The following is a 5,669-nucleotide window of genomic DNA, read 5'->3' as shown; positions in this document are numbered from 1 at the left end:
GGGGGGGGGGGGGTGGGGGTAGGGGGGGGGAGAGAGAGAGAGCGCGCGAGGGGAGGGGGGGAGGAAAGGGAGGTGGACGAGGAGGAGGCGGGGCCGGGTGACGTCAGGGCGTAAAGGGGCGGGGCGACGCTGGGGGAAGGGGGCGGGGCTTGCGGGGCTCGCTGCTTATGGCTTTACACCTCCTTTCCTCGGGGTCTGCTCGCTCGTTACTCCTCCTTTACACCTCGTTTCCCCACCCACAGTGGGTGCACCCATGTGTGTCACACACACGCGCACACCCCCCTGGGGTTACTCGCACATTACTCCAGCTTTACACCCACTTTACTCTGGGCTTACACGCACCTTACTCCAGGTTTACGCACACTTGCTCTGGGTTTGCACTCGCCTTACTCCGGGGTTTGCCCCTGCACTACGCCAGGTTTAAACGCACGTGGATTTGTGCGCATCTTACTAGGAGTTTACATGCACACATGCACACGGGCACCGTACTCTGGATTTACACACGCCTTACCCCAGGTTTACGCGCACTTGCTCTGGGTTTGCACTCGCCTTACTTCGGGGTTTGCCCCTGCACTACGCCAGGTTTGCATGCACCTTACTAAGAGTTTACACACACGCACACATGGGCACTGTACTCTGGATTTACACACGCTTGCTCTAGGTTTGCACTCGCTTTACTCCGGGTTCGCACCTGCACTAGGCCAGGTTTAAACACGCGTGGATTTGCACACACCTTAATAGGAATTTACACGCGCACACACACACTGTACTCTGGATTTGCACACGCCTTACTCCAGGTTTACATACATTTGCTCTAGATCTGCACTCATCTTACTCCAGGTTTCCACCTGCACTACGTCAGGTTTAAAAGCACGCTCCTCCACATGTACACACACTTTACACTGGATTCGCACACATCTTACTAGGAGTTTACACACACGTGCGCGCTGTACTCTGGGTTTACACGTGCCTCGCTCTAGGTTTCCACACTAGACCGTGTTACACCAGCTTTACACACACATCACTACAGGTTTACCCAGGCTTCACGCTGGTTTGGCGTGTTATACCCCACGCTTACGCGTTACCCCACGTTTACACATGCAGCTCCAGGTTTACACGCACTTTACTCCAAAGTGTTTAAAAACGGGTTACTCCAGGTTTACACACACTTTACTCCGACTTTACACACAAGTTACTCCAGGTTTACACGGGCGCTACGACAGGTTTGCGCAGCCGTTACTACGGGCTTACACACGCGGTACTCCCAGGCGTCCAGGGTGGGCGGGGCCGTCAGGGGTCAGGGGTCGTCGGAGGGTCCTGGAGACCCTGGAGCTCCCGGAGGCCCTGGGGGAGGGAGGGGGGGAGGAGCCTCAGATGAGTGGGCGTGGCCCAGGGGAGTGGGCGTGGCCCAGGGGAGTGGGCGTGGCCCAGGGGTTACCTCCAGCACCAGCCTGATGTGGGCCCGGATCTTGGCCCCGTCCCTCGTCAGGGATTCGCTGAGCCTGCGGTGAGGGGGGGGGAAGGGGCGTGGCTTCAGGAGGGGGGGAGGAGCCTCCACAGTTGAGCCCAGCTTCCTTCTAGGGGTGGGGGGCGTGGCCTGGGTGAGGGGGCGGGGCTTTAGCAGGGGGCGTGGTCATCTCAGAACTGCCCAGGGCAGGCTCTGGCAGAGGGGGTGTGGCTTAGGGGAAAGGGGCGTGGTCTGAGGGTGGGGGCGTGGTCTGAGGGTGGGGGCGTGGTCTGAGGGTGGGGGCGTGGTCTGAGGGTGGGGGGCGTGGCTTTATAGGGACTCATGGCTCAGTGCAAGGGGGGTGGGGCCTGTTGCTGTGGGTGGGGCCGTTTGGAGGGGGCGTGGCCTGGTTGTATGGGTGTGGCCTATGGGGGTGTGGCCTTGATGGGGCGTGGCCTTTTTGCTGGGGGCGTGGCCTATCGAGCCAGGCCCCTCCTCCAGCCGCCCCTACAGAGCTTTAACACTGGGGGGGGGGTCACAGTGGGTGGGGCCTTTTGGAGGGGGTGTGGCCTAAACGTGAGGGGGCGTGGCCAGGCCGGGGGGGGGGGGAGGGGCGCGTGGCTCACCGGTCGAGGAGGCGGCTGCGGCGGTCGAGGTGGCGCAGGGCCTCGGGCAGCGTCAGCTCCGCGAAGAACCCGTAGCCCAGAGCCACGAAAACTCGTTGTGGGGATGGGCTGGGGAGGGGGGGGGGACACGACACACAGTGGGGGGGGGGGGGGTCATGGGGTCACTTTGGGGGTCCCAGGGTGGGTATTGGGGGTCCCCAAGCATCCTAGGGTGGCCCTGTGAGGGTTATGGGGTCAACAGGGGGGAGCTCAGGGGGGGGTTGAGGGTCCCGGGGGGGTTATGGGGTGTTTTGGGGTGCCGGGGGGGGTTAAGGGAGGGTTGGGGGGGAATACGACGGGTCCCGGGGCAGTTTTAAGGGGGATTTGGGGGTCCCTGACAGGGGGTTAGAAGGATTTTGGGGGTCCCTGCAGTGTTTGGGGGGGGGGCTTGGGGGTCCCAGAGAGATTTTGGGGTCCTTAGAGGGGGGTTCCGGGGAGATGGTTGGGGGTCCCAGGCGTTTTTTGGGTTGTTTGGGTGTATTTGGGGGTCCCACGGGGTGTTTGGGGTACCCACCCACCCCACCTCCCAACTCACACTTCTGCCGTGACGAAGAAGTTGCAGCCGAGGTCGACCTGGGTGCGCAGGGGGGCGGCCGCCTCCTGGGGGGGGCCCTCAGCACCCCAAATCCCCCCCACAGGGACCCGCAAATACCCCCAGCCCCCCCCAATACCCTCCAGGGACCCCCCCCCCAATTCCCCCAGATCCCCCCAAATACCTCCATAATCCCCCCCAATACCTTCCAGGGACCCCCCATTCCCCCATGTACCCCCAAATCCCCCCCCAGGGATCCCCAAATACCCCCAGACCCCCCCCAATACGCTCCAGGGACACCCCCCCCCCCCCAATTCCCCCAGATCCCCCCAAATACCCCCCTGGCACCCCCAAATACCCCCATAATCCCCCCAAATATGCCTATAGGGACCCCAAAACAGCCACATGTACCCCCAGATTCCCCCCCAGGGACCCCCGAATACCCCCCAGGGACCCCCGAATATGCCTACAGGGACCCCAAAACAGCCACATGTACCCCCAAATCCCCCCCAGGGACCCCCGAATACCCCCATAATCCCCCCAAATATGCCTACAGGGACCCCAAAACAGCCACATGTACCCCCAATACCCCCCAGGGACCCCCAAATACCCTCAGACCCCCCCAATACCCCCATAATCCCCCCAAATCCCCCCCCCAGGGACCCTCCCAAATAGCCCCTCACCCCCCAAAATACCATCCTTGTTCCCGGAACCCCCTGAGACCCCCCCCAATTCCCCGCTCCCCCCCCCCCCGCGTACCCCCAAATCCCACCCTTTCCCCCCTCCTAGGCCCCGCCCCTACCCTCCCCTCGGGCCCCGCCCCCTTTAGGCCACACCCCCTTTAGGCCCCGCCCCCTTTAGGCCCCGCCCACCTGGAGGCGGCAGAGGGCGGTGCGGAGCTGCAGCACCTGGGCCTGCTGCTCGAAGACGCCGTCCCGCTGCTCCTGCACCCGCCTGCGGGGGGCGCTGTTGGCCTCGGGGCGGGGCCTCGGGGGGCCGGGCCACGCCCCGTGGGGGGCGGAGCCGGTGGGAACAACAGAGGGGGAGAAGGTGGGGGCGTGGCCAGGGAGGGGGCGTGGCCGGGGGTTGGAGCGGGGGCGTGGCCAAAAGGGAAGGGAGGCGTGGTCAGGAGGAGGGGGCGTGGTCAGAAGGCGTGAGCTTGGGCCTAGCGCGTGGGCGGGGTCAGAGCGGCGCCCCCGGGGCCGGGTGGGCGTGGTCAGGGTCAGGGGGCGGGGCGAGGGGTGGGGCGCCGCCTGACGTCACCTACCGGAGGTCGCGGCGCAGCACGTCGCTGACGAAGGCTTCGTAGCGCTGCGCCTTCCCCGCCGCCGCCGCCGCCGCCATCGCCGCCCTTTACGTCATCGCGACGCGACGCGGCGCGGAGGGCGGAGCCGCGCGGAGCGAGCGCCTCGGCGCCGCGCGACCGGCCCGGCGCGATTGCGTCATCTCCGTGCGACGCGTTGAGAGGAGCGGCGGGAACCGCGCGGCCTCCGTCTATAGGGGCCGGGTAGGCCCCGCCCCCAGGCCTATAGGGGCCGTACGCCCCCAGCCCCCATAGGTGCCATGGGCCGGCATCCCGCCTCTATCGGCCCCATCCCCCTCCAGCTCTATGGGCTCCAACCCCCACACACCTCTATAGGCTCCATACCCCCCACCTCTATAGGCTCCATACCCCACACACATCTCTATAGGCTCCAACCCCCCCACACCTCTATAGGCTCCAACCCCCACACACCTCTATAGGCTCCATAACCCACCCCAATTCTATAGGCTCCAACCCCCCCACACCTCTATAGGCTCCAACCCCCACACACCTCTATAGGCTCCATACCCCCCACCTCTATAGGCTCCATGCCCCCCACCTCTATAGGCTCCATAGCCCACCCCAATTCTATAGGCTCCATACCCCCCCACACCTCTATAGGCTCCAACCCCCACACACCTCTATAGGCTCCATACCCCCCACCTCTATAGGCTCCATACCCCCCCTGCCAATTCTATAGGCTCCATACCCCACACACATCTCTATAGGCTCCAACCCCCCCACACCTCTATAGGCTCCAACCCCCACACACCTCTATAGGCTCCATAACCCACCCCAATTCTATAGGCTCCAACCCCTCCACACCTCTATAGGCTCCATAGCCCACCCCAATTCTATAGGCTCCAACCCCCCCACACCTCTATAGGCTCCAACCCCCACACACCTCTATAGGCTCCACGCCCCCCACCTCTATAGGCTCCATAGCCCACCCCAATTCTATAGGCTCCAACCCCCCCACACCTCTATAGGCTCCAACCCCCACACACCTCTATAGGCTCCATGCCCCCCACCTCTATAGGCTCCATAGCCCACCCCAATTCTATAGGCTCCATACCCCCCCACACCTCTATAGGCTCCAACCCCCACACACCTCTATAGGCTCCATACCCCCCACCTCTATAGGCTCCATACCCCCCCTGCCAATTCTATAGGCTCCATACCCCACACACATCTCTATAGGCTCCAACCCCCCACTTCTATAGGCTCCATAGCCCACCCCAATTCTATAGGCTCCAACCCCCCACACACCTCTATAGGCTCCATACCCCCACACACCTCTATAGGCTCCAACCCCCCCCACACCTCTATAGGCTCCATACCCCCCCACACCTCTATAGGCTCCATAGCCCACCCCAATTCTATAGGCTCCATACCCCCCCACCTCTATATGCTCCAAACCCCCCCTCGATTCTATAGGCTCCAACCCCCCACCTCTATGGGCTCCAAACCCCCCCGCCAATTCTATAGGCTCCATACCCCCCCCACCTCTATAGGCTCCAAACCCCACCCCGATTCCATAGGCTCCAACCCCCCCACACCTCTATAGGCTCCATACCCCCCCAACACCTCTATATGCTCCAAACCCCCCACCTCTATATGCTCCAAACCCCCACCTCTATAGGCTCCATACCCCCCCTGCCAATTCTATGGGCTCCATATCCCCCCCACACCTCCATAGGCTCCATACCCCCCCAAACACCT

At 63.2% G+C, this 5,669-nt stretch overlaps 1 protein-coding gene across 2 annotated transcripts; it reads right to left on the bottom strand.

Moving 5' to 3' along the window:
• Positions 1 to 1,105: 1,105 nt before the first annotated feature.
• On the bottom strand, positions 1,106 to 4,036 carry UXT (ubiquitously expressed prefoldin like chaperone). 2 transcript variants are annotated; one of them, XM_054808601.1, is made up of 6 exons: positions 3,912 to 4,036; positions 3,517 to 3,598; positions 2,648 to 2,712; positions 2,074 to 2,181; positions 1,439 to 1,502; positions 1,106 to 1,344 (listed from the first exon to the last, which is right to left on the bottom strand). In XM_054808601.1, exons 1-6 carry the CDS (start codon positions 3,986 to 3,988, stop codon positions 1,291 to 1,293), a joined length of 450 nt encoding a protein of 149 aa, XP_054664576.1. In that variant the 5' UTR covers positions 3,989 to 4,036; the 3' UTR covers positions 1,106 to 1,290. The 2 variants fall into 2 exon arrangements, with proteins under 2 accessions (XP_054664576.1, XP_054664577.1); XM_054808602.1 differs by lacking the exon at positions 1,439 to 1,502.
• Between the last annotated feature and the right edge of the window lie 1,633 nt (positions 4,037 to 5,669).

The sequence above is a fragment of the Grus americana genome, chromosome 38, assembly GCF_028858705.1.
Source record: "Grus americana isolate bGruAme1 chromosome 38, bGruAme1.mat, whole genome shotgun sequence".
Taxonomy (NCBI): Eukaryota; Metazoa; Chordata; class Aves; order Gruiformes; family Gruidae; genus Grus; species Grus americana.
This window is presented reverse-complemented; position numbering and strand designations above follow the sequence as displayed.